Here is a 27,739-nt window from a genome sequence, read left to right as displayed (position 1 = left end):
AGGTGACACAGGACAAAGCTTAGCTTTGTGGTAAACATCATGAAGCAGACAAAGAGACAAGTGGAGAAAAGAAAAGCTGTGATGTACCTGGATCTAGAAAGAGATACCACGACTCTGTCCAGAGAGGAGCAAGTATCCACTTTATTGAGAAATATTTCCTTAAATAACTGTTTTTACTTCTCCGTTACTGAAATACCTTTCTCCTTGCTAATCCGTTGAAACAATGCTGGTTGTGTTCAACATAATTGGAGATATCTTTGGCATTTTCTTCCCGTAGTTTCACAACTTGTAGGATACTTTGTACAAAATATGTAGTTTACAGAAAAATATGAATATAGATTACTTATTAATCTCAAAATGTAGTAAACAGCATAGCAAAAACTTTATCAAATCCATGTCCTACCCAAATAGGACAGACCTGTTGTACACAATCTGTGCAGTGGCAGCATTTTTTTTAATAAGTTGGGGCTTTGACATTAAAATGTTTACAAAAGGCCCCCCTTGTAGTATCAGTAATGCTAGACTATCTGATTATCATTGCTTCTGAAATTTCCTTGAACATCTATTCACTACACACATTTTATCAGCCATATAAAAGCGGAAAAAAAGTTGCACAACAATCATGATTAAAAAGTAACATCCATAATTTCATATTATCAGGAGTAGAGCGGAATACTAATTTTTCCCTTTGCACACACAAGTCTAGAACAAGAGCTTCATGCACATCCACACAAAAGTGTCAATCACAGCGCACTGGGCATTCATACCACATCGGTGGCATAGGCATTCCAAAGGAAGCAGCGTTGTTACCGTTAAGAGATAGAGACTGTGTTTCTTGAGTTTGGAAAAGTCTGTCTCCAGACTCTCCCAGAGAGCCAGTCCACTTTTTAAATTTTGAGGCAGAGTCTCAAAATTGCCCAGGCTGGGCTAGAACTCACTCTGTAGCTCAGATGGGTCTTGAGCTTGTGATCCTCCTGCCTCAGCCTCTTGAGTAGCTGGGATTACAGGCCGCTGCCACCAATTCCAGTCTCTAAGAAATTTTGCAGCTGTTCCTGGCACAGTTTCTGGGTGGACTCTGGGGTGGGCGGATGGTCCTGACTTTTCGGAAGCTGTTCCTCTTATGGCTGGAGTTGGCAGTGAGGGAGTAGGAGCGGCCATGCATCATCCTGGTATTCAGGCCGTTGGCCATAGAGAAGGACTTAAGGTGGCTTCTTAAGGCAACAGGGAGAGGGAGCTTGTCTACCAGGTGTACAGGTGTGCAGGATACCACAGCACGGCAGCAGAGGTCTTGCAAACTCAGTACTTGGAAAAAGAAAAGAGAACTGCTTACTTTATGTTTCCTATGATTAGGGATGGCTACTACGGGGAAGAAGCCACACATCTGATTGCCTCCCTCTAGGAACTAGGAACCTCAAACAGGAAAAATCTTATCATGAACTTTCTTCCAAATCTGTAAAAATTATTCCTTTCAAATATATTTGATTGTTGAAGTGAACATTTATTTAGTGCACACACACACGTGTTATAACTATACACATGGAGATTAAAAGCCCTCCATGAAGGTTTCAGAGATCAAACTCAGGTTGAGACATTGACAGCAAGTACCCTTACCCACTGACTCATCTCATAACCCTTACATGCATTTGATTTCTGAGAATGGCCACAGAAGCCTTGAGATAGGCCCTAGGAGGCAGACAATTATGCAGGGTATAGAGCCACCTCACATCTGATGGGGCTAAAGGAGACTTAGACTGGCCCTCCTAGCATACCTTTGCTCGGCCTCCAGAGACGGTCCATCCCATGCCGCAGCAGCACGATCCTTGCCAGCTCCGTGAAGGACTCTGTAATGTTGAAGTTGCACAGAGGGCTAACTTCAAAGAAGGTGACACCCAGGCGCTCAGCGTAGGCCTGGGCCTGCTCGGTGGGTACCTGCCGCTTGAATGCCAGGTGTAGCCGGTTTCCCACCAAGATTTTAGGAACCCCAGGGGCATGCTAGAACATGAGAAAAGCAAGGAAAATGGGTTGAGTGGTATGGCCTTGCAAATTCATGCCCACCCAGAACCTTCGAATGGTACTTTATTTCATAATATGGTCTAGTAACGTAAGATGAACTGACTTACTGAATTGGAGGGGAAGTTATTCTAAAGACTGGCGTCTTCATAAGGCGAGGAGAGGACACAGAGGGGGCACAGGGAAATGTCGCACGACAACGATGGCAATAGAATGAAGTGACTGTCAAAGATAGCTACCACTATCTTTGGGTCATCTACCACTATCGCTGGGACAGGCAGGAAGAGTACTGCCTTGAAGCTTTTGGAAGAGCACAGCCCTATCAACTTCTGTCCTTGAACTTGAAGAAAATCAATGTTGTTTTAAAACACTCAACCCATGGCCTTTTATTTATTAGGAAAGGCACAAGATTCTAATCATCAGGCCTGATGCTCCCCACTAGGTCTCCAGGAATAGCTGGGCAAGCAGTCGTCCCATCCCTGCCCACCCAACATCCCACCAAATGGGGGAGGGGCAAGCAGAAGAACGCACACGCCTGAGCAGAGGCACAGCAGAGCCCAGTTTCCTGAGCCTTGAAGGTCCTGTGGCCATGCTGCTGGGTCCACCCATGAGGAAAAGCATTCTCCCTACTGTTGAACCACTGGCCAACAGCCACGTGGCTCAATCCTCAGCCACGTGGCTCAATATCATGTATCGTACCTCATCAATCTCCTTAATCCACCGATTAATGCCATCAAAGGACCATCGGTTGGCAATGTCATAGACCAGGATCACACCCTGGGGGAGAAGTCACAAAGGTCAGCACATGAAAGCAAGCTTGATCCAGAGACTTGGCGAGACATAACTAACCAATCGTTATTTTTAAAAATCAAAGCCAACATCTCATTGTATAGATGAGGCCAGCCTGGAGCCCAGTTAGATCCATCTGCCTTTCTCTCTCTCAAGTGCTGGGATTAAAGTCTTGCACCACTATGTCTGGTCCCTAACTAATCATTTTACTTATCTCCACAAAAGCATGAAATGTTGACTTATCTGTTCTCTGTGGGAGCTACATTATTATTTCCAATGATGTTTCATGCACTCGCTGATAGATTCTCAACTATCAGATTGAGCTGGAGGCTGGCACTCATCCACAAGCTGCTCCGGGGCATAGGATGTGGAGACATTGCCACCTAATGCAGAGCGAGTCCCCCTCTCCATAGAGCGGACACATGGACATGCGTACACATATTCAAGAAGCTCAAGTACACATATGCACATGCACGTACACACACATGCAGGCACTCACGAGAATGCATGCCCACACACAGCATCCGGGATGCTGAGAGAACGTAAGCCACCAGGTTACAGTGTGTGATTACACCCACGACAGTTTATATACACGCTTAACTGCCTCACCCTCCAGCTAGCCATAAGGGAGATTGCTAAGTAAAAACTTATAAAGTTATTCTTCAAAATCAACTTGCTCCCAGGCGTGGGATGCTGTTTACCTGTGCACCTCTGGAGTACGAGCGGAATATGGTACAAAATCTCCCTTGCCCGGAGGTGTCCCTGAAAAAGATGTTGGAGACTGTTAAGCGGGAATTGGTGTTTCTTCTCGATAACTACCTTCTCACTTTGGAGCCATGGCCTCATTTTACAGCCTTAGAGTTGGTGGCCCTCACCTCCCAGTCCACGACAAAGCCACAAAGCCATCCTGAATCTTCTGGTGTGATCACATATCCTTCTGGGCTCATTGTTATTGTTTTGTGTGTGTGTGTGGTGTGTGTGTGTGTGTGGTGTGTGTGTTTTTTGTGTGTGTGGTATGTGTGTGTGTGTGTGTGTGTGTGTGGTGTGTGTGTGTGTGTGTGTGTGTGTGGTGTGTGGTGTGTGTGTGTGTGTGTGTGTGTGGTGTGTGTGTGTGTGTGTGGTGTGTGTGTTTGTGTTTGTGTGGGTGGGTGTGTGTGTGTGTGTGTGTGGTGTGTGTGGTGTGTGTGTGTGTGTGGTGTGTGTGTGTGTGTGTGTGTGTGGTGTGTGTGATGTGTGGGTGGTGTGTATGTGTGTGTGTGGTCATGTGTACATGTGTGCATGCAAGTGTACATGTGTGCTCATATGTCTGTGTGCACATGCATAAGCCAGGATACGATACATGCGTGGAAGTTAGAGGATAATTTGTTGGAGCCTCTCCTACCGTCATGTGGGTTCTGAGGTTCAAATTCATGTCGTCAGGCTTGGTGGCAAGCACCATTACCTGCTGCGCCATCTTGATTAGTTATTTGAGAAAGGGTATTACTCTGTAGCCTCAGTGTCCTGAGGACTGACAGTAACGGTGTATACCACCATTCTGGACTTGTTCCGAGACAGGGTTTCTTTATGTAACTCAGCCTTGACTCAAGCTTACAGTGATCTTGCTTCCTCCTCCCAAGTGCTGAGATTCTGGGCATGTGCTATCATGCCTAGCTTTTTTTTTTTTTTTTAATGTTTTGGGTTTTTTGTTTTGTTTTGTCATTTTTGAGACAGGGTCTCTCTGTATAACCCTGAATGTCCTGGAACTCGCTCTGTAGACCAGGCTGGCTTCGAACTCAGAAATCTACCTGCCCCTGCCTCCAAAGTGCTGGGAATAAAGGCATGCACTATCACACCTGACTCCCAAGCCTAGCTTTAATATTTACTTACAAAAGTCTTTGTTTTTATTTATGTGCGTCTGTGTGTCTATGTGAGTTTTCAGGCACTGCGTGCATGCTACAGAGATCAAAAGAGGGTGTCAGGTTCTCTGGAACTGAGTTACTGGTAACCTTGAACCTTGTGTGGTGCTGGGGACCAAACCCAGGTTCTCTGGAAGAACACCAAGTGCTCTTAATACTAACCTATCTCTCCGAGCCCTAATATTTAAAAGTCAAACTAGAGCCAGGCAATGGTGGCACACACCTTTAATCCCAGTGCTCAAAAGGCAAAAGCAGGATGATCTCTGCGTTTGAGGTCAGCCTGGTCTACAGGGTGAGTTCCAGGACAGCCAGGGCTACACAGAGAAACCCTGTCTTAAAACAAAAACAAACAGACAAAAAACAGAATATTTTTCCAATGGTAGGGAAGATCCTTCCTTGTCATCCAGTTGCATCCTAATCAGATCCTCCAGATATGCCCCTAAGTTGATCAACACAAGGAACTGGCAGGACTTCTGCTCTGCAGTTGAAGACACACAGGAGTATGGTACTCAGAAGGCTAGATCAGCATGCCAAGAAACTCCCAGGGAAAAGGAAGGGTCCCAGGGTGGGCTCCCGGCAGTGCACGCTCATGGTGGTAACTCTCTGGAGGGTAGATTGATATACAATCTGCCCATACTGCTAACACACACACTTCGGCATTACTCTCAGGAATGAAGAGTTTTCCCCGCCATGTATACCAGGCGTGTCTTCACAATGCCCATGGAATGGATATTTGTTTGTCGTACATCATCTCTGCTTGGTAACTAACTCAACCCACGATAGGAGTGCTGCAACTCAGGAAGGGCAGCCTGAGCCGGAGGCACTGACTTTTGTCACAGACACGGGAAGGACCATCCCACTGTTCTGAGAAGTGAAGTAATCAAAGATTTCAAAACCACAGGAAGCCATTAGAAAGTCTGTGGCAAGACAGTGCCATGGAGTTGTATCTGCTGACCTTGCATGATGCTGTTAATCACATGGGCCCATGAGAGCCCTGCACGCAGCCACAGCGCCCTCCACAGACATGGGAGGATGCTGGCGGAAGCCTGGCCTTGGATGTTAGGAAACTCAAGTGGAAGTGTTGACTGCACAGGGGTCAGTGTGGATACAGCAACGGACACCACCTGAGAGAGGCCTCACATCATACAGGGATTGCATTTTGGTTTAGTTTGAAATTTAATTTATTTTTATTTTATGTGTATGGATTTCTGCCTGCAATTGTGTCTGTGTACCACATGTGTGCAGTGCTCACTGAGGCCAGAAAAGGGCATCGGATCCTCTGGAACTGATGGTTGTGAGCCACCATGTAGGTTCTGGGAATCAAACCCAGATCTACTGGAAGAGTAGTCAGTATTCCTAACCACTGGGCTACCTCTCCAGTTCCTGGGATTGTTTTTGAGCATTTGAGAGTTTCTGAGGCCTCTGGAACAGTAAAATGGGCCTGGATTCCTTAAAAAAAAAAGTCATCAGGAGCTGGAGACTCAGGAGAGAGCAATTCCACAGTGCAGTTAGGCCATGCACACAGCTACAGACTCAGCATCTCTGGGCAGAGCCAGCAGAGCTAGAGTCACTAACTCAGAGGTATCTCCCCACAGGTCAAGGGGGCCCCAGAGGGAGAATGAGCACCTAATTCCCAGGCTTAGGGCAGGCATAGAAGCCAGAGCAGAGGGAGTGGTAGCTTAGGTGGTCAACAAACCCTCTGCCCTTGGCACTAGGGCACTCTGAGCTCCACGTGGTACAGTCAGAACTAGAGGTGGGAGAACTGGGCTGTCCTGGTCACCCTATCTCTACCGACACCAGGGGAAGTGAAACAGGAAGCAGGACAATGAGGTGTCTTCTATCAACAAAGGCTCTTTCTTGGACACAGCTCAGCCCTGGGTACACATCCCCTTGAACAATGGGGTAATGGGCTTTAGTGGACCCAGACAACTGTGTCAAACACCTTTTGAGGAAAGCCACCCGCTCAAGCTGGCACTAAGGGGCATGGCTCCAGGGCCATGGCAGGACATCCTGACTAGAATAGCCCCCGCCCAACTCACCAAAGCTGCAGTTTCACCCTTCGGCCATCTAGCAGGATGGTGGTCGTCTTGTGATCAATTCCTGCAAAAGGGTTGAGGACACTTTAGGTTTTGGGCTGGATGTATCACCCATAACAGAACTGTGAAGCACGTGGAACTCTTGCGCTGATAGAGAAACAGGTTTCCCACTGCTTTGCTCCAAGTTGACAAGCAGTCATGTGAGACCCTGAATATGTTTCTCTGAAGATTCCCTTGGACCCCAGACTGACCCACCAGGGGATAACCACTCAGATTCAAGCACTGTGGCATCCACGTTGGCTGCATAGCTCAGTGTGTCCCAACTGGTTATGCTGGGCCTTCCTTATCCCCTTCTGCTGTCTCGAAGATGGGCACTGACCCAGTGGGCCTGCGCTCATCCCACAATGCTGACTTGGACTTCCATTCTCAAGAACTATCTAAGTCTTCACAGAGCTGTGTATGGCCTGGTGGCTGATGGCTTGGCTGTAGTGCTGTAGCCATTTGGGTTTCGTATTCTTTACCCGTCCCTCCTCATCTCTGCCCTCTGTTCTAACCACCCCACACCGCACACGAAAGCTCATCTCAGCTGTGTCCGAGGGAACAAAGTTGAAATAGCAGCTCTGGCAGCAGCAGCAGTCTCATGTAGTCCAGGCAAGCTTTGAGCTTCATATGTTCCTTAGCTTGCCTTGAACTCCTGATCTTGCTTCCCAAGTGTTGAAATTATAGACGTGTCCCACCATAGCCACAAAATTGTTTTGGTTTTTTTTTGTTCGCTTGTTTTTTGAGACAGAATCTTAGTGTGTTGCCCAGGCTAACTCCAAATTTACAGCAACTCCTACCTCTGCTTCCTGTGACTCTAAGCACGTGTCTAACCACATTTTTTTTTGTTGTTCTTTTTTTCGGAGCTGGGGACCGAACCCAGGGCCTTGTGCTTCCTAGGCAAGCGCTCTACCACTGAGCTAAATCCTCAACCCCTATCTAACCACATTTTAACCTTTATTAATCATCATTTTGCTATATTTCTCCAAATTTCTAGTAACATTCTTGTGTTCTTGATTTCTGAGTTTGCAGACTTAACTGACTTCCCGCCGTGAGAAGTAAAAATGTAATCTTCTCCACGTCTCTAGCTATACTTCTGACTCTTCCCATGCATTTGCACATTGACAAACATGTCCCCTAGAACAGTTAGGCTGTTAGGCTAGCGCTAGACCAGTGAAGCAGTCCACACTCTACTGTGCTATTCTTCATGCACGAGCTTTTGAGGTTTTGCTTATTTTTTTTTATTTTCATTTATGTATGTGTCTGTATGAATGTCTCCTCACCCACAAAGACCAGAAAAGGTCTGATGTTCATACACACATCATGTATTCTTAACTTGTCCTCTTCACCTAAACCTTTGCAGTCTCGGATCAGAATCTTCCTGCCCTGGCTGATACCAGGTTCAGCCTCAGTCATCAGAATCTTCCCGTTTGGAGTTCTTTTTTTTTTTTTTTTTTTTTTTTTTTTTTTTTTTTTTTTTTCGGAGCTGGGGATCGAACCCAGGGCCTTGCGCTTGCTAGGCAAGCGCTCTACCACTGAGCTAAATCCCCAACCCGAGTTTGGAGTTCTTTATGACTTCCTTGGATCTTCCTCGAGAAGGATGAGCAGAAAGTGAACGTGGAGCTGTTGGGAATGTCCTTAGTTTGTCCTTCCTCGTCTTTGAGCTCGGTAGGGATTTGAATTAGGTAGGGAATGCTTTCCTTTCAGAAGTATGTTTCTGCTGATGTACAGATGTCAAACTGGTCCTCCATTCTTCAAACACAATCTGATTTCCTCTCAGCCAGAGTGCAAGACTGATCTCTCCTCCAGCACTTGGCAACTTCCCACTTGTGCTTAGAGGGAAGTTTATCATGATGACTGTTCTATGGGTTATTTTAATCGCAGGCTACAGATCTTTCCACTCTGAGAAGCATTCTGGTTATATTTAATTTAATTTAATTTAATTTAATTTTATGTCTGTGTGTGTTTTGCCAGTGCACCACATACATGCAGTACCTACAGAAACCAGAAGAGGGCATTAGATCCTCTGGCACTCAAATTCCAGCAGGTTGTGAGCTGCCCGGTGAGGGGAATTGAACCCAGAACCTCTAGAAAAGCAGCCAGTTCTCTTAACTGCCCCAGAAACATTCTGTTTTTGAGTCATTGTTTTTTGAGACAGGGTCTAAGGTTGCCCTGGCTAAACTCAAACTCAAAATGTAGTCAAGGGTGATCTTGAACTCCCAATCCTCCTGCCTCTATCCTCCACGTGCTGGGATTGCAGACTTCTGCCATGCTTGAATTGAGAAGCTTTCTTGGACTGTGTATCTGTATTTTCCTTCTGGAATATCATCAAGAAGATGCTAAACACTGTGAACTTGTCTAATAATTTTTTTTCTTATTTTTCACTTCCCCCCTCTTGTTCTCAGTCTTTCTCAAATTTTCAGTTTTATCATCTATCTTTCCTTTGAGATAGTTTTCTTTCCAGCTACTACTGTTTTCAGTTTCCAATATCTGTCTTGATTTTTATTGGACACAAGAGAAAAGCCAGATACCTATGAGTTCTGGCAAAAGACTGAAGAGAGGGACAGACTACTTGTTACATGGTCTATGTGCCGCCATCACTGACAACATCCACCAAGTTTAGAGGCCCTGGATCGGCTTCCTCCCTAGGTGGGATACAGGAAACATGAGAGGCAGCACAACACCCAGGCTTCCTGGGATCCAGCCACTTCTGGATCAGACCTGACCTGATTGGTGGATACATGATGTAGGAATATCTTTTTTGGTTTAAACTACTTTAGAGTTAACTTTTCTGTTCACCAAAAAATGTTCAGGGCACAATTCCTGGAAGGAGGAAAGGAAAGAAGAAGATATGGGAGAGAGAGAGAAAGAAGGGGAGGAGTGTGGGGAGGAAAGAATGGGAGGAAACTCCTAAGCTGGGAAAACCACCAAAGATACACTGGAAGATTCCCTACATAAAAGTCCACTGACCTCCATAAACAAGAATTTAGAAGAAAATCTGTCTAGGGGGCTGGGAGGTGGCTCAGCATTTCAGAGTGTCTGTTGTAAGTCTGGCTCCAGGATATCTAACAATCTCTTTGTTTCTGGCTTTTGTTTGCTTGCTTGCTTGTTTTGCGGTTTTGTTTTTGAGACTGGGTAGTTCTGGATGGCATAGAACTTGCAGGCCAGGTTTGGCCTTGGACTCGCAAAGGTCCACCTGCTCTGGCTCCTCGAATGCTGAGTAAAGGTGTGTACCGTCACAGTTAACCTCTGACGCCCTCTTCTGGTCTCTGTGGGCACCCACACTTGTGTACACATCCACACACATCCACGTAAATAACATTTAAAATAAGAAACTTTACTACAACAACAAAAACCATTTAACTCAGACTTCCATTATTAGGGTGGTTTGCCTGAACAACCTGCTCCCAAATGATCAGTTCTCAAAAGGCAGGGAACAGCAGGCTTGACCCCAGAGCTCTGAGGACCGTGAGTGACTTTCCCAGCATCTGCGTTCTGACGGGGAGGTCCCCATGGACCCTGCACTTCCTCTAAGGCAGTGAGTGATTTGCTCTTTCTTCAGAGTTACTTTATCCTCACTCTGGATGCTGTCTGTTTTTCCCACCCTCTCCGTAGCCAGGACAGGGCTAGGTCGAGCGGGGCAGGGCTAGGTCGAGTGCTTTCTCAGAATACTGTGGTTATTCATAACAGAAACACCATAATGCTGCTTCTGAACAACTGAAATCTACATCTCACAGCTCTGGAGAAGGGAGCAGAAGATCAAGTACCAGGGGACTCAGGTCTGGAACGTGTGGCCTCCCGGTTCCCAACGGTAGTGTCTCTCAGCCGGGGAAGACAGGGAGTTTTCCAGATTCTGTTTGTAACTCATCAGGGTGACTTCATACCCACCACCTAACCTCCCTACATCCTACAATCATGATTTGAACATACAAATCTGGGAGAAGGGACACATTCAATTTGTTGCCTGTGGGATGGGAAGATAGAGATTTCACCCCACTTCTACTGCACAGAGTAGCCATTCAAGCCAGTTGGTCAGCAAGCAAAACCCACCCACCAGGGTTTGCAGGTCCTGCTGTAGTATCATAATGACCAAGGCGCAAATGTAGCCAGACTCTCATGAGCTTCAGTAGCTTCTTTACCTTCTCCTGGGTTCAGTTTTCCTGGCTAGAAGTAGAGACACACCTGCCACAACTCAAAGGTCCTTGTCTGGGGCAGGTACAGCCATGTCTCTTCAGGGCCTTAGGTACCACCTAATATAGGTGGCCTCTGGTGGTCTCCATATTCTACCCCGTGTGCAATCATGTCTCCTCCAGGATGCTCCTGGGGTGTCCATCATCCCCTGTGCTCTGATTGGTTCCCACTCATCGTCTCTGTGGGCTTGTCACCACATCCTTGGCTCTGAACGCACCTAACAATTCATGTCACTTAACTTTTTCTCTGACTAGGAAGTGCTATAAAATACCAAGTCATTAGGATGAGTCGCAACTTTTATTTTGAACATGGAAGGTACCCTTTAAATGTTTACATGGCCAATGTTGGCACCTATGCCTTCTGGCCTGCCTTTTAACCTTCACAGAACCCATTTTCTTAATAAAAAGAAAAAGGAAAAATTAACATCCGACTGTCTTTGAACTAATACTTGAGGTGGACTCTGGATCTGGCATCAGCCTTGGTAAACAGAATTGATCACAATGAGAGTTTCGCAAAAAAGATCTCAAGCCAGTAACTGTTGCCATCACAAACTAGCCGGAAGGCAAAAGGCCATTAACCAAGGCCAGGGAGGGAAGTTCCCCAATGGGGGCTGCTCAGGTGCTACTCTCTGAGGTCAAGTTACTCTACCTTGATGCTCCATCACGCTGTAGACCTGTGCCCTATGGGGCCTGTGGTATCTGGCTTGGGAGCACTCTATCAGCATTCCACAGCTCTCTACACCCAGGGCCTCAGCCACACGTAGGGAAGAGGCAGAGGAAACCTAGGCTTCAAGTGTTCGCCTTCTACTGCCCAATCATCCATCACTTGAATCAATCACACATGTATACTGGACTTCTAGGGTCAGAGGCCTGGCCCCTGAGAGAGCCTGAGACCCCTTTGCATAGGACACACCTACCTCTTTCAGAATCCCTGATGCTTTGATGAGGCCTTTGCCTTGCTGTGGTGCTATGCCTCTTAGATCCTGGAACCCGACACGGGTCTGTGGCTCATCCAGAGCACCTCCACAGAGTCTGGATGTCAGGCCCTGGGAGAAGCTACCAGTCCTCTGCTAAATACTATGCATTTCTGTCAGTCTGTCTGTCTGTCTGTCTCTCTCTCTCTCTCCTCTCTCTCTCTCTCTCACACACACACGAGACACTAATGCTTCTGATTCTGTCAGCGTCCAAACGTGTTGAACGTGACTAATGCACTCGCCTATCAGAACATGATGACTCAGTGAGTGAAGGTGCCTGCCAGCTGTACTTGATCCCTGGTAGGAGGAGAGAACTGACTCCTGCAAGTTTTCCTCTTACCTCCACCAGTATGACATGGCATTCAAGAACAAGTGTGTGTGGACATATATAATAAATACTGATAAATAATATGATTAAAATAAAGGGAGCTTCTAAAACAAAGCATGTCAGAGTGTTCATGGAATGATCCAGAATAATAGGGTTATTAAGAGAAAGATAATGTTAACCTTAAAAGAAACCCCCCCCTCTCTCTCACACACACACACACTCACACACACACACACACACACACACACACACAAAACCAGACTATTCTCTACACACTTAGATAAGTAAGTGATTTAGCAATCTATTTTGACTTCTCCAGCTGCTTCCTTCTATTTCTGGAAGTGATTGCCAGGAATGTGCCCCTCCATACAAAAAGATCACTTATGGTGAAACTATTGATTAAATGTAATTTATAACATGTTTATTTCTGAGCACCTTACCATTTTTTTTAATGGTGTTTGGAGACATGGTTTCTCCGTGTAGCCCTGACTGTCCTGGAACTCTGTAGACCAAGCTTTGAACTTACAGAGATCCACCTGCTTCCCCACAGCCCTGAGTGCTGGGATTAAATGACATGCCTCCTTGGAACCTAGCTCAGAGGATGTAAAGGAAGCTCTGGTGGCTGTGACTACATTCAGTCCAAGGATAGCCTGTCACCGGTCTGTTCTATAAGACAGGTTAGGAAGGCCTGAACAGGGAGCCACCTTCCCATTAACCTAGAAGATGCTAGGGTCTGACTGCAGAGAATCATGATGTCAGGACACTGAACTTCAAAAGGATCCTGGGATTAGGAAGGTCAGGTGACTGCAAGTATAAACGCCTGTCTCTGTCTTGCCTTTACCCTTGCAGATAACTAGAAAACACGAAGGAACTGGGCTCCCATAGAGCACACAGGAGCAGTTGTCTTGGTGTTTGTGAGCTGTGAGCTGACCCTAACCGGCTAAGAGCTGTGTGATCCAGAGAACAAACATGAGCATGAAGCCTAGGGAGAGAAATCCTCAGGAGAGGATTTCTACAAGGCATAGAGCACCCCCTTCTCTGGCACTCTGCTGGCCCCTTAAGGTACACTAGTTCAGTGTACATCCTGAGTCTCTGTGCTGAGATGGACATCCTGTGGCCATGACTTCCTAGAACTAAGATGGGTCATGGGCTAAGTTATAGTGCTCTGGGCTTGACACAGCTCAAGTTGATCAATTTCCCACCACTGTGCTTTGGCCCTAAAGTGAGATGAACACAGCTGCTTACCTCACAACACCCAAGAAATAGAGAAGAGGAGGAGCCCAGGAGAATGTGTAGCCTCCAAGGGCATGTTCCCATGTACCTACTCTCTTTAACCAGGTCCCACAGTCTCTACCACCTCTTAATAATGCCATCAAGTTATGAACCCATCAAGGGGTTAATCAATCCATTGATGAAGTCCAACCCTTCAAAATCCAGTGACCTCCTCAAAGCCCATCAGCAGGCAAACAAGCCTTTCTCAATGACCTTTATAGGACATTTTGCAACTAAACCCTAACAAGGATTTGAGCTCAGTCTTGTCCAGCATCTTAGTCAGCAAGGAATCAGTTCCTAGAGCTGGGTGCTCACGAGGACCTCAATGTCTTCAGGCTCTAGGCCTGGTGTTCTTCCATGGTCTACACAACCAGGGACACACTTTCTAGATAGGGAAAAATGCTTCTTTACGACCAATTTCCCACTAGGCTCCCACGTCAAGAAGTACCTTCATTTCCACCGACTGCCATCTCCTCAGGGAGAGGCTGTGAGGCTTGGCCATGTGGAGGACCAGACTACAAGGCTCCACCCTTATTCCAGCTCCTTGTATGTTTCCACAAGTGTCTATCTAGTAAGCAGAGCTGGCCAGCCATTGGAGCACTAGCCATAGGAGCAGGGGAGAGTCCCAGCAGCTGCTTCCAGCCACACAGCCATCTTCTGGAAGCAACATATAATGAGTGTGGATATTAACATGGTGGTGCACATTTGTAACTACAGCCACTAGGAGGCTGAAGCAGAAGGCTCTTGAATTTGAGGTTAGATCACAGTCTGTATAGTGAGAGTCTGTCTCAAACAGCAAAAACAAGAGGGGTTGGGGATTCAGCTCAGTGGTAGGGCGCTTGCCTAGCAAGTGCAAGGCCCTGGGTTCGAGTCCCCAGCTCTGAAAAAAAAAGAAAAGGAAAGAAAAAAAAACAAACAAACAAAAAACAAAACAAGAGCTGAGGATATAGCTCAGTGGTAGAAAGTTTGCCTAATATGGAAGAGGTCCTTGACTCGGTCTCCAAAACACAGACACACACACAAACACACAAACACACACACACACACACACACACACACACACACACACGGGCACTATGAAAAAGCTACTTTGAAACAAAGTAATATCTTTAAAAAATTAGTTAAGTCACCAACAATGTTACTTCCCACAGACAAACCACTGGACCTTCTAGACACAATGTTATTTCCCACATACCAACCATTGGGCCATCTAGATATTTTCTTGCACTTCCACCCCATTACCTCTCTATATGGTCTCCCGGCCACAAAGTAAGATTATATATAGATTATTATATAGGAGATGCAATTTTTTAACATTACTTGTAAGAAACCGATACAACTTGTAGTTCTAAAATAGACTTTCTTTTGTTTTGTTTTTGCAGACAGGATTTTTCTGGGTAGCCCAGGCTATCCTGAAACTCTCTCAATAGACCAGGCTGTCCTCTAAATCAGAGACTGCCTCAGCCTTCCAAGTGCTGGGATTAAAGATGTGTGCCACCTCTGCTCAGTTTAAAATATACTTTCTTATAGTTTGGGTAATATTCTTCAATTTTTCAAGGCAACAGTAATTTTATAATGCAATTAAATATGTGCTTATATGTAGATATACATGTGATTGTGTGTCTGCATATATTTTGTTTTAATTTTTAAAGGTTTATGTCTTTATATATTTTATGTATGAGTACTTTGTCTGCATGAATACTTGACCACCAGCAGTATATATCAGATCCTATTATATATATGGTTGTGAGCCACCATGTGGTTGTTGGGACTTGAACTCAGGCCTCTAAAGAGCAGAACTTCCAGTGTTCTTAATTTGTGAGTCACCTCTCCAGCTCCTCTCTATATAATTTGAATTTCCTCTAATGTAGTGAAGAGTAGTGAATGGGTAATAATGTCAATTATTAGAAATAAAAGGCTATTAGAGATAGTAGATAAAACTGCTTTCCTGTGGGGCTGGAGAAATAGCTCAATGCTTAAGAGCCTTGGCTGTTCTTTGGGGGACCCACATGGTGGCTAAAAAATGACTAACTTTAGTTCAAAAGGCCTGACACCTACTTCTAATCACCATGGTCACTGGATACACACAGTGTACAAACACATGTACAGGAAAAACACCCATTCACATAAAATAAATATAGATAAGTATTTTATAAAAGTTATTTGCACATCTTTCTTCTTTGCAGTTTAGAAAATGTTACTGGAAAGACTGGATAAAGACAATGAAAACAGATGACTGTGGCTAAGCTCCTGCGTCACCTGGGGTGACACAGTCACCATATGAGCAGGAGAGCCTAGCAGGAACACTCCAGTGGTGAGAGCCTTAAGCATGAGGCTTACTCTGGAGAAGGTCCTGGGAGAAGGAACTCCCTTAGTAAGGTCCTGGTCAGCGGAGACCCACCTGGCCGAGGGGTCCCAGTACTAAGCTGTAAGAAGAAGTGGTCTTTTGGGGATCCAAGTTCTCAGTTCTGCTTTCATGAGAGGAGTAAACCCCGGCTGAGGGTGTAGCTCAGTTGGCGAGGTACTTGCCCCAGCATGCACAGAACTCTGAGTCTGATGCTCAGCCCTGCATAAACCAGGAATGGTGGTCTATGTCTTATGCTTCCAGGGCTCAGGAGGTAGAGGCAGAAGCATTCTCAGGGTTCTCAGTCGTGGTACACGTGCCTTTGATCCCAACACTCAGGAGGCATGTCCTTGGCTGCATAGCAAGTTCTTGGCCTGCCTTGCGTAACTCTGTCTTTTAAAAGGGGGAGCAATATCCCTTTTCGGGGTATTTCCACATGCGAATGTTACCACTCTAGATTTCCTGTCTTCCTGGATTTCCGGAATGTAACCTTATCTGGAAATGGAAAATAGGGCCTTTTCAGATGTAGCCAAGGTAGGGCCATGATGAGTTAATGTGGGCCCTGCATCCATCCAGTGCCTGATATGCTTAGTAGTACAGGAGTCGTAGAGATCTGGGAAAGCCATATGACAACGCAGGCAGAGACCCAGAGACCGGAGCCAGCCTGCCTTATGCCAAAGAACCAAGGATTAACAATACTAAGAAGTGGGGTAGCAAGGAAGAAGGGTCCTCCCCTCAGGCTACAGGAGCAGGGCTATCTGACACCTTGATTCTTGGCTCTGCTTTTAGCTCTTGGAGAGAATCATTGCTGTATTTTAAGGCCTCATTAATATCACTTGTCACAGCAGCTCGGGAACCCTTCCTCCACTGGCAGCACGTGAAACGCCCACCTCCCCCCGAACTCCTTCAGCAGCCTCAGGCTCCAGGGAAGACATCACAGGCAAAGGACACTGAAAACAGTCCTTTGCAGGTTCCTCCCACACCAGCCATTTGGCCTCCACATGTAGTATTCTGGTATTGATTTCTGCACCATGCTGAACTGACTCTACCCAAACCCCACAGTCAGTCAGCAACCTCCCCAACATACACTCTGACTGGAGAAACCAATTTCATCTCTGGTTAGATGTCATTAATCTAGGAGAGAACTGTGTACTATTCATAGTAGTCAATGAATATTTTCCTGTCAGGATAACACACTTTTGTATTAATAATTAAAAGTCTACATGTCAAGGCCAATTACTGCTTAATATGGGTATTTATGAGTCTTTCTCTCTAAGCCTGCCTTTTTATTTTTAATTAAACCAATCAAACCAATCCTATCACAAGCCACAATATAATTAACACACTGTTAATTCAAATGTCATGTTTGGAGGAGGGTAATTAACCAGTAACTGCAAGAGGTTGGAATGCACAATACATACAATGTAGCAAACGTTTGAGATCCATTTTACCTCAGGCCCTGGAGGAGCATTTGTGAGGGCCTATGTAATTCTTTACCAATGACATTGTAGGATTCTTCCTAAGACATGACCGTCAGCATCTAGTACCAGGTAGACCCTGGTGAGACCGTAGCGCCCTGGACTTTGACCTGGCTGTCAAGCTCTGGTACTAACACACAAAGGGAGCATCTCTCTACTTGGGCCCCTGATGGTGCAAGTGTACTGTTGTCACCCTCTCAGCTGAGGCTAGCGACAAAAATTATATGGCAGTGTCCTTGTTGGTAAAGGGTTCAGGACTCAACTGTGACCTGGTGGAGGTTTGAGTTCTATACAATATGTTAAGAGTTTAAAATCAGTGTGCTGGAGAGCTGGCTTTCTGGTTAAGAGCACTGGTTGTAGCCTGGCAGTGGTGGTGAGTACCTGTGATTCCAGCACTCAGGAGGGAGAGGCAGGCAGACCTCTGAGTTCGAGGCCAGCCAAGTCTACAGAGTGAGTTCCGGGACAGCCAAGGTTACAAGTAGAAACCCTGTCTCAGAAAATGAAACAAAACCAAACAAAACCAAAGGAAGCAGAGGATCTGGGTTCAATTCCCAGCCCCCGTATGGTAACTCACAACCATCTGTAATTGCGGATTCAGGGGACTCAATGCCCTCTTCTGGCCTCATCAAGCACTGCACACTTGTACACAGACACACATTTGATGTCAAACACTGTTACCCACCGAGCCATCTAGACAGCCCCAAAGTCCAAATTCTTATTTCCTGGATGTAAAATGTCTAAGATACCACAAGATCACCACAGTTCTGGCCGTGTTCAAACAGTGGTTCTTCCTGTAGATTGTTACAGCATATAGGAGGAAAAGCCAGACTTGCAGGAGACTGTCCATTTAGAGGAAAGCAACACTAATGATGCCTACGTACATGCTGCATGGCTGCACCCTCGCAGAAAATCTCAACTCGAGTTCAGTTACTCTCCCAAGACATTTTGGTAAGGTACACAATAATGGTTTCCTGTCTGGGTGTCAACTTTTCAATAAAGTTTTAATTGTGGCGAAGAAGGGAATTTAAGATCTACACCAGCCGTAGTGGCATATGCCGTTAATCCTAAAACTTAGGGGACAGATGCAAGCAGATCTCTATGAGTTCAGGGCCAGCCTAGTCTTCATGGTGAATTCCAGCCAGGGTTACGCAGTGAAATTCTGTCTCAAACTAAAACAGCAGCAACAACTTAACCCTCGACAAGAGTTTAATATCACAGAATGCAAACCCAGTTAAGAAAAAAAAAAAACAACAAAGCATACGGCCATATTCACCCATAACAGAAAAATAATTCTGTAGGCTGGTAAGATAGTTCAGTGAATGAAGGCGCTCGTCACCAAGCCTAATGCCTCAGAGTCCATCCCTGGAGTCCACATGGTGGAAGGGACAGGACCAACTCCCATACATTATCCGATGTCCTTAACACACAGGCCCTGGCATATATGAGAAGTAAATCAAATGTCAATTAAAAAGTCATGCTGTGGGAAAACAAAGCTAAAACCACCCTAATTAACCCGAAGATCATACACATAGTTCCATCCTGATGAACCTCTGTAAATGTCAACAAAACTTTTTAAAAATTACTTAGTGGGTTGGTGAGATGGTTTGGTTAGTTACGAGTACTTGTTCTTCCAGAGGCCCCAGCTTCAGTTCTCAGCACCCACATGGTGGCTACACAACCCCGTGTAACTCTAGTTCCGGGAGATCCACTGCCCTCTTGTGATCTCTGGGCACTGCATGAATGTGGTACACAGACATACATGCAGGCAAAACACCCATATCCTTTTTTTTTAAAGAGGAGAAACCCTTTGTCCATTCCACAGGGGTCAACAGTATACCAGGTATACTAGACACCTTGCTGCTTACAAAACAAAGGGAAACACTCCACTCTATCAACCTCACTATCCACCATCTTGGAGACGGTATAGGCCGGGTGGAGATGAGATGACATGATGCGGACACCTGGAGATGGTTTCCTGGATTCCCTGCACTGATGCTTTGCCCACACCTCCAAGTGATAAAGAAAAGGCCAGTGGTGAGGCTCAAAGTTCATCACAGAATTCTAAACAGCCTTAAAAGGGTGAGACCAGACCGAGACAACACGAAACGTGGAGACATTCCTGTGAACTGTGCTTCTATGTCATAAACATTTTTTAAAAATAAGACTTGGAGTCTCATCATCTCAGGCTACCCTTGAACTTCTGCCTCTACCGCCTGAGTGACAGGAGGTGTGTATTAGTACGTCTAGCGTACGTAGTGTTGAGGATTGAACCCACGACTTCATGCATGTTTAGGCAAGCATTGTATCTACACAGCCAGTCCACATACCAAGTCCCATATAAACTCTTTGGACATTTATTTTGAGGCTGGAGTGATGGCTCAGATAAAGGCTTCAATGCCCGAGTTCCATCCCCAGGATTCACATAGTGGAAGGAGAGAACTGACTACTAAAAGTTGTCCTATACATATGAGATGTAGCATGTGTGCACACATACAGGCATACACACACACACACACACACACACACACACACACACACACACACACACACACACACACACACACGGGGGAGGGTGACGCTATGTTTGAGCACTGCCTAGCTACCCAGGAGGCTCTGTGTTCAATACCAGTACCACAAAAAAGACGCAAAATGCAGCTTTATTGTTTCTTAAGCACACAGAAGCATTTCTGAACGTTAAAAAATTGCATTTAAAAAATTCATTTTATGCTTATAAGTGGTACCACTGTCTGTAAAGCAGTAGGAAATCAGCCTCTCCTCAGGGAGCTTCTCCAGAGAGCATGGGCTCAGGTTAGAACTCTTGAGTTCACGCTGGGAGGCAATGACTTTATACAACATGTTTTAAGCCTTAAAGAGGTTGCCATGGGAAACCAGCAGGGTAGCTTTTTAAGTGAGCTAATGTACAGTTGCTGGCGGAACAGAGAGATGAGGAAACACACGGGTCTGGGAGGAACATTTGTCAGGAGCACAAAGAAAGGGGAAAAGGTTACAATTGAGTCACAGGGTATAGAAGCCTTAACTCTCCTTGCCTGGCGGAGAGAGGACTTTCCTGAACATTATCTCTTAGAGACAGAGGTAGGGACCTAGCACAGCCTGCTGAGCCAGCCTGCCTGCCCACATCCTAGCTCTTCCACATGCCATGTGACCTTAAGGGCATTATTCACCCTCCGATAATATAACTTTGTCTCGTGAGATGACTCTTGCACACTTTCAAGACACGGAAATTATTACCTCTGTATTATTACACAGAAGTGCTTCTGTATGCTTGAAAACAATAAAGCTGCATTTTGCATCTCTGTCTGTGGTACTGGTATTGAGCACAGGGCCTCCTGGGTGCTAGGCAATGCTCAAACATATACACGGAGATTTTCCTGAGAAAAACAGCTAGAGACGTAACCAGGAAGATAGGCAGGCAGAAAACATGACATGCCTGGTTGGTTGCCTGGAAACATTTGGGAAGCAACAGATGTAGTATTCAGGTCTGTTTAATCTACTACCCTTCCTCACCTCTAATGAAATTCACGAAATGCAGAAAAGCCCTCAGAAGGTCCCAAGCTGCTGTGGGAGGTGTCACCAGCTGGGACAATGAAGAAACCTGTGTTGGGATGGGTATGAGAAGAAACGTGTTGTGGATACTGACCCTCTTCAATTCCATGCCTGCTTGGAAAAATGAAGAACGTTCCAGAAGGGCTGAACTGGAGACCTGTTTGCCGGACCGGAGTGAGAACCCTGGGCGGGGGGCCAGTGCAGGAGAAAAATCACCATAGTCACTACAGGAATGGAAGATAGCTCCCCCAGGAAACAGACACCATAGTAAGGGTCCTCACAGGCTGCAGGACAAAGGATAGTAAAATGTCCAAGATGACAGATGGGAAGGTTTATCCACGCACGGTTAGGATAAAGAGAACATGCACCTCACAGGAATCCTTCAGCAAGACAGGAGGAGATCGCATGACTGACACGTGCTCAGGGGGAGACAAATGGACTGCTGTAGTCTGAATGAATGTCTGCAGTGGCCTACATGCTTAAGGTTTGCTCTCAGTTTGGCAAATGGTGGAACCTTTGAGAGAGCTGCTGTGAAGCCTTAGGTCACAGTGGGACCTCAGCCCCATCTTTATTCTCTGTTCGAAGAGTTACAGGGCTTTCCTCCTTCCCCTGCTCACATCATGATGTATTTGCTGCCTTGCACCAGGCCCCAAAGCACAGGATCATGAGTAAAACCTCCAACACTGTGAGCTAAATAAGCTTTTTTCCTCCCTAAAGAGAATACCCCAGATGTTCTTCAAAGAAACCTGAAGCTGGCTAACATAAAGACCAACTGCTCACACCCAGAGGGTACGTCAAGCATGCCTGTCAAAGATGTAGCACAAAGGAAGAGAGTCGTCTCTCCAACTGTATAGCTGTCAAAAAAGTAAAAGCTGGATGTTGGTTCCTGTATTTGTTGTTCCAGGTTTTTCTGTTTTTGTTTGTTTCATGAGCTTAACACAAGCTTGAATCATTAAAAAAAAGAGAGAGAGAGAGAGAACCTCAACTGGAAGAATAACCCCATTAGGTTGGCCTGTAGGCAAACCTGTGAGGGCATTCTCTTGATTGACGGTTGATATGGAAGGGCCCAGCCCACTGTGGGTAGTGCCATCCCTCAGCAGGTGGCCTCTGTATATATAGAAATCACATTGAGCAAGCCGGTCAACAGTGTTCCTCCATGGCGTCTGCCTTCATTCCTGCCCTAATTTCCCTTCATCATGCACTGTAAGCTGTAAGATAAAATAAAACCCTTCTCAAATTGTTTTTGGTTGTGATGGTTATGACAGCAAGAGAAAAATAAACCCAGGCCACCGGAAGGCAGCCATCAGTATCAAAGGCAGAAAACAGAACTTTTAGAGGGGAACATAGTCATTGTTTGGCAATTGGAAGGCACTTGTTACACGCGACTCCGTTCTAACCGTGAGACACCGGCAATTTGAATTATGTTAAAATTAGAGTCTTCTGTTTGTCCAAAGTCACTGCTAAAGACTGACAAACTGGTGCACAGAGGAGAGTCGCTATGCCAAAGTACCTGATAGAAAGACTCACAGGCAGAATATATTTTTAAACACAAGACCAAGACCAAAGCCAAACAAGAAAAAGACAAAGACTTGAATATTTTATTAAAGAAGAAATTTAAACATAGAAATGTGTTCAATCTCACTGGCCATCGGATAAATTAAGTATCCTAAACAAATGTTTTAATTTTTTTTTGTTTGGTTTTGGAGGCTTGATCTCATGTAGTCCAGGTTGCCCTTAAACTTACTACATATCCAAGGATAGTCTTGAACTCCTAACCCCCGCTCCCCACCGCTCCAACCTGTTCTCTCAAACGCTGAGACTACTGCTATATGACATCTAGTCTTTAAAAATAATGAATCTTTTTATGTGTTTGGGTATTTTTGTCTGCACACACACACACACACACACACACACACACACACACACACACTCTACATGTATGCCTGGTGACACAGATCCCCTGGACCAGCAGTTACAGACAATTATCTGTTGCCATGTGGGTGCTGGGAATTGAACCCAGGACCTCTAGAGGAGCAGCCAGTGCTCCTAACCACTGAGCCATCTCTCCAACCCCTTGCTTTGTTTTTTAATATGGTGTTGAGGAGCAAGTCTATGGCTTCATGTGTATTAGGAAAGCACTCTGCCTAATGAGCAACATCCCCAGCCCTTCCAAAAGAAATAATAAGAGGGGCTGGAGAGAGGGCTCAGCACTTAACAGCTCATGGTGTTTTCGTAAAGAACCTGGGTTTGGTTCCCAGCATCTACATGTAGCTCACAATTTTCCATAATTCCATTCCTAAGAGATCCAACATCCTCTTCTGAAATCTAAGGACCCTGGCCATGTATGTGGACTACCTACATACAAGAAGGCAAACTACAAAATTTTTTTTTAAATCTAAAAAAACTAAACAAATTGGAATAGCTAAAATGTAAAAGGAAAGTAATAAGTGTTGGTAAAGGTACAAGCCACCACAGCTCTTGTAATTTACAGGTACAAATGTAAATTACAAAGTATTTAGGAGTAAATACCAAAGTTAAATGTATGTGTAAGTGTCCATATCTGTTTCTGTTACTGTGTGTGTGTGTGTGTGTGTGTGTGTGTGTGTGTGTGTGTGTGCTTATGAGAACATAAATGCACATATGGTAAGCACATTCTGTATGACTAGGCTACACACTCAGCCCTATACATGTCTCAAACTCAGCACTGGTAACATAAATAAAAAAGACATATATTATGTGGATACGGCAAAGAAAACCACTGTAATCAGTAACTGGAAACCACATAAATTCCCATAACCAGGAGGATCAGCAACCATAGTGTGGCCATACAAGAGATTTACAGATACTGAGAATAAACAGCAATGGCCAAATATACAGTGTGAGAACCTCACAAGCATAAAGGAGCAGGAGAGACACTCGGAGGAGCACGCACTGTGCAATTCTCTTCTCCACAATGCACACCCAGGCAAGAGTGATCCATTCTGTCAAAATCTGGGACTGTGATTATGCTGAGGGTATGCTGTGACTGGAAGAGGAAACGTGGGCTTCAGGGGCCTGGCGGTGTCATGTCTTAATCTGGACTCTAGTGACATGATATGCTAGGTTTGTGGAAATCCACTGAACTATGTAATAACAGAATGTGCACCATTCTACATGTATATTTCACCTCAAAAAGTTAAGAGGAGGGCTGGAGAGATGGCTCAACGGTTAGGAACACTGACTGCTCTTCCAGAGGTCCTGAGTTCAGTTCCTAGCAACCACATGGTGGCTCCCAACCATCTGTAATGGGATCCGATGCCCTCTTCAGATGTGTCTGAAGACAGCTACAGTGTACTCATACACATTAAATAAATAGATGTTTCTTTAAAAAAAAAAAAAAAAAAACATGCCAAAGGACCAAAAAAAAAAAGAAAAATCCATGACCAACAGCAGACCAAGGAACAAAAAAAAAAAAAAAAAGAATCCATCTTGGAGTTACAGTCGTGAGCTGGCATGTGAGCGCTGGGAATTGAATTCCAGGACTCTGGAAGAGCAGTCAGTGCTCCTAAGCACTGAGCCATCTCTTACCCTCCCCCATTCCTTTTAAAGACATTTATTTTTAATTTCTGTTTATGAATGATCTGTCTGCATGCATGTATGCACAGCACATACATGTACGGTGCTTACAGAGGTCAGAGGAAAGCACCAGATCCCCTGGAACTAAAGTTATAGGCAGTTGTGAGTTCCAAGCAGCAAGTGGATGCTGGAAGTCGAACCCAGGTCCTCTGGTAGAGTGGTGAGTGCTCTTAATTGAACCATCTCTCTAGCACCTCAAGGAGATTTTTAATGAAATGTAAAAACTGAATGAAAAAAAGAGAAAATGCCAAAAAGATTTGAAATGATATCATTCCTGAATTAACAACTACAGAAACAGCTGTACATCACTTACTAAAATCAAAATGCTCAACAAAGGAGGGGCAAGATACTCATAAAAAGCCAGGTGAAAGAGACAAAAACAGAAAGAGAGAGAAAAGACTAAAACAAGTTAGAAAGAGGTGAATGCTTACGGAAAATACACTGTGATGTCTACCATAAACGTGCAGGGCAGAACAGCAGACCTCTTGTCAATGTGCATGTTGAATCCTCACGATGTGTGAATGTTAGGGTACTTGGCAAGGAACATTTAAGATTGCAACGGAATGAAAGGGGATACTGTCCCAGATTGTTGATGTGGACAAAAATTATCACTGTGTCCTCTGAAGTGGAAAAAAAAAAAGGAGGTAGGAGAGCTCATGCTAGAGAGAAGGGACCTGAGAAAGATCACTGGCTACCAATGTCTCTGAAGACCAAGAAAGGGGCCAAGAACCCTGGAGTGCAGGGAGTTTTCTGAAGGTTGGAAAAGACAAGAAGGCGCTTTCCTAGAGCTCCATGTAGAAATGAGGTCCTACTTACACCAAACCGTGTAAAGAATAAATTTCTGTTGTTTCAAGCCAGTTTGCAGTCATTTTTCGTAACAGGAACGAGAAATTAACACAAAGCAATGGGAGATATTTTGTGGACCTAAAGCAAATTCCTCAGAAACTAAGAAAGTATTCTTTTATCTAGGAATTCAGAATATATATATCAACATTTTTGAGTCATGGCCTGATTGAGCAAGGTAAGGCAAGGAAAAACAGTCTTCAAAAGATTCCTAAAGAAAAGGCAATTCGCCCATTTAGAAAATCAGATGACATGATGTTTTCACCATGACAACATAAGATACCAGAAAGACAGTGAATGAGTTACCAGGTATTGAGGGGGAAAGAGCAGTATAGTCTAAGAACACTGTGTGCAGCCAAAGACAATGTGTTTTCAGAGCAAGCAACTTGAAAAGGTTTTTAAATTGAGAGGTGAAGCAGCATTGTAAGGAACTCAGAGGAGTAGCTATAGTTAAAAGAGTTAGCCAGCGCTGAATTCATTTAAATACTGCACAAGTACAGAGCACTGATCTAATATCTACAAAACAGAATTAGTGTTGCGAACCTCTGCAGTATGGAAATTGCAAAGTGGGCTACAAAACCCGGACATGGATGAAGAGAGTGGAGCATGAAGCTGCGAACACCTCACCTTCTACTACCAGAGCACGGAGAGACCCTCCCCGTGAAACGTCCTTATAACAAATAATGACCCAAGCTTCTTAATGTTTGTCTCTCCCCCACTTGTTTATTTTCCTGCTCTTTATCTCTCCTCCCTATTTTACTCCCTTCCATTCTGTTTTGTTTTCCTCAGACAGGGTCTTATATTGTAGCCCAGGCTAGCCTCAACCTCACAGCAATTTTTCCCCCCTCTTCTTCTCGAATGCCATGATTAACAGGTGTGAGACGCCATACCTGGCCTGCTCTTCTCATGGTCTTTTCTTAGCCCTTGAAGAAATAGGTAGTAAATCAAAGGCCACAACTACGGCATCAGTCCCCTGCGTTCTCTTACACCATGTTGACAACAGAATACAAAGGAAAGCAACAGAAGCGCAGTGGCCTTGCTCAAGCCAACCAGTAGCAAGTCTGCTCACACGTCATTAACACCTTTCTCTCTGCCCACATCAGTCATCTACTGTGAGACTCACCTCCCCTTTTGGAGCTTGTTAAACATTTTCCTCTTTTGCCTCTGCTGAAGCCCGAGCGTCATTGAGCACCGGGACCTGGAGACACGACTGTGTACACGCCCTTGCTCTCTTGTCCAACAGAGCTACGCCCTAAAGGAAAGGTCTAAATCTGTGCTGTCCAGGCTGGCAGTTACTAGCATTGGACCACACAGTTTTAGGCCTTGCTAGACCTTGTGGCATTGCCAGGGGACTGGAGATGCAGGAAGCAGTCTTTAAGTCCGGAGGACAGAGGGAGGCAGGCATCAGGACAGGGTCTGTATTAGAAAGGTGGTTGAAACCCCCACAAATGACACAATAGGGAGTCATAGACGTCTGTGCACAGCCACAGTCTGAGGGTTGGATCACTACGTGACTATTCTTGGATGTTATGCTCAGGATTCTGCCACTCTGTCTCCTTCCTCTGGGGTGCAAGGTCTCAAACCTCAAGCTTCTAGGACACGCACAGCTCGCTGCCCTGGAGCCTGAGACACTTTGGTCTCACCTGTGTCCAGTCTCCTGGACTCTAGCCTTTTAACTGGGTTCCTTCCTACACCCTAGCCAACTCTACAGGGTCACTTAGACTCCTCCTCCTGGAAGTCCTGTCCATTAGGACACAGAGCTTGGTGCTTGGAATCAAAGGCTGGAGTCTAGTCTTGCTACTCTCTGCTTGCAGTCCCACGCACCAAAGGTTATAGCCTCCGAGACTGTTGTCTCCTCTGCTCCATGGTCCGCTGCCTCTCTGCCCACGCCTCCCGTAATCCCACGCACTTCTCCCAAACACGTCGCTCGCACCTGCGATCTCCCTTGACGCCCACCCTGAGCCGCTTTGCGGACTCCGCCCACAGAGCGCAGTCTTCCCCAGCATGCGGGACCTAGCTCTGCCCAGCCGCTCTGGAGACTAGACCCACGCTGGAAAGGCCGCTCGCACCGACACCCCAGCGCTGCAACTCCGGGTGCTACAGCCGCGCTCACCCGCCGGGTGGCCGTAAGGAGATTCGGCTGCTCCGTCCTGCAAGCTGGCCAGGATCTCTCCCTTGCCCACGTCGCTGTCGCCCACCAACAGGAACTTAAGTAAAAAATCGTAGGCCCGCACCGGGCTGCCCAAGGAGCTCATCATGCCGGCCCAGCCACCCCGCCCATGCCGGCCCCAGGCTGCGCGCAGGCGGCGGAGGGTCCCCGAGCGCCGCGGGCCCCTCGAACGCCCCACCGGCCGGGGGCGCT

The 27,739-nt window shown here is 45.7% G+C and overlaps 1 protein-coding gene across 1 annotated transcript; it reads right to left on the bottom strand.

Moving 5' to 3' along the window:
* Window positions 1-113: 113 nt before the first annotated feature.
* On the bottom strand, window positions 114-27,739 carry Rab40b (RAB40B, member RAS oncogene family). The gene is made up of 6 exons (XM_032913326.1): window positions 27,491-27,739; window positions 6,734-6,794; window positions 3,501-3,561; window positions 2,710-2,787; window positions 1,770-1,992; window positions 114-1,302 (listed from the first exon to the last, which is right to left on the bottom strand). Exons 1-6 carry the CDS (start codon window positions 27,633-27,635, stop codon window positions 1,031-1,033), a joined length of 840 nt encoding a protein of 279 aa, XP_032769217.1. The 5' UTR covers window positions 27,636-27,739; the 3' UTR covers window positions 114-1,030.

The sequence above is a fragment of the Rattus rattus genome, chromosome 9 (genome assembly GCF_011064425.1).
Source record: "Rattus rattus isolate New Zealand chromosome 9, Rrattus_CSIRO_v1, whole genome shotgun sequence".
NCBI classification, from domain to species: domain Eukaryota; kingdom Metazoa; phylum Chordata; class Mammalia; order Rodentia; family Muridae; genus Rattus; species Rattus rattus.
Note: the sequence above shows the minus strand (reverse complement) of the source record. Positions and strands in the feature narration are given on the sequence as shown.

Excerpts from the sequence above, each read along its gene's own strand:
- Rab40b (XM_032913326.1), bottom strand. The coding sequence starts at position 27,635 with ATGATGAGCTCCTTGGGCAGCCCGGTGCGGGCCTACGATTTTTTACTT. Across the intron at positions 6,795-27,490 it reads TCCTTACGGCCACCCGGCGG|GAATTGATCACAAGACGACC; the intron begins GTGAGCGCGGCT and ends ACCCTTTTGCAG. Across the intron at positions 3,562-6,733 it reads AGGGTGAAACTGCAGCTTTG|GGACACCTCCGGGCAAGGGA; the intron begins GTGAGTTGGGCG and ends CATCTTTTTCAG.